The 806-nt window shown below is 34.0% G+C and overlaps 1 protein-coding gene across 1 annotated transcript in view; it reads left to right on the forward strand.

Moving 5' to 3' along the window:
• MPLKIP (M-phase specific PLK1 interacting protein) overlaps nt 1-396 on the forward strand; it is a 2,044-nt gene extending 1,648 nt beyond the window's left edge. Inside the window, exon 2 of the mRNA XM_049781899.1 lies at nt 109-396. Coding sequence (XP_049637856.1) covers nt 109-309 — 201 coding nt within the window. The 3' untranslated portion in view covers nt 310-396. The remainder of the gene's footprint in view (nt 1-108) is intronic.
• The last annotated feature ends 410 nt before the right edge of the window (nt 397-806 follow it).

Raw genomic sequence — 806 nt, forward strand, 5'->3', positions numbered from 1 at the left:
GCTCGAGACACAGCTTTTAACATAGCAATACTATCTCCTCAGGTTTTTAAAGAAAGTTCCATTTATCTCTGCTAAATGTTTTTATAACTGATGGTTTTCTTCCTAAAGGGTTCTCCAAGGACATCTACACCATTTGGATCAGGGCGTGGTAGAGAAAAAAGAATGTCTAATGAGTTGGAAAGTTATTTTAAGCCTTCAATGCTTGAAGACCCTTGGGCTGGCCTAGAACCAGTGTCTGTAGTGGACATAAGCCAACAATACGGCAATACTCAGACATGCACAGGCAAAAAAGGAAGATACTTTTGTTAACATTCCCGAAATTCACCTGGAAACTTCCTGAGTCAGAAACAACTTGGACAAAATGGTGTGAATAAATTTAACTGAGATGATGGCTTTGACTATTTAGTTGGGACTTCGTGATACTTTTACTATGGCAAGTACTTTCCATACAAGACAAGACATGTTGTAGGATGATTTGCAAAATTGAGTGCTCTGGAAGTGCCTACCCTATTTTAGAAGTTTACAATATCTAGATATTTAACAGTCGGTTTATATATTTCGTTATACTTACTGTATTAAAATAAAACATTCTAGTTATAATGTCTTGTTAAGATGCTAAAGAAGTAGAATATAAATCATGCATTGTAATTTCTAAATATTTTAGATAAGGACTTTGCATACTACTTTTGAAAATGAAATTGCAAACCATTGAACAGAAGACATAGACAGTTCTATATTTGTTCACAGGAAAGAGAGTAAAGGTTCAGAATAATGGTACTTCGTGTATATTTTAATAGTTATTTTTG

Source organism: Suncus etruscus, chromosome 10 (assembly GCF_024139225.1).
Source record: "Suncus etruscus isolate mSunEtr1 chromosome 10, mSunEtr1.pri.cur, whole genome shotgun sequence".
NCBI lineage: Eukaryota > Metazoa > Chordata > Mammalia > Eulipotyphla > Soricidae > Suncus > Suncus etruscus.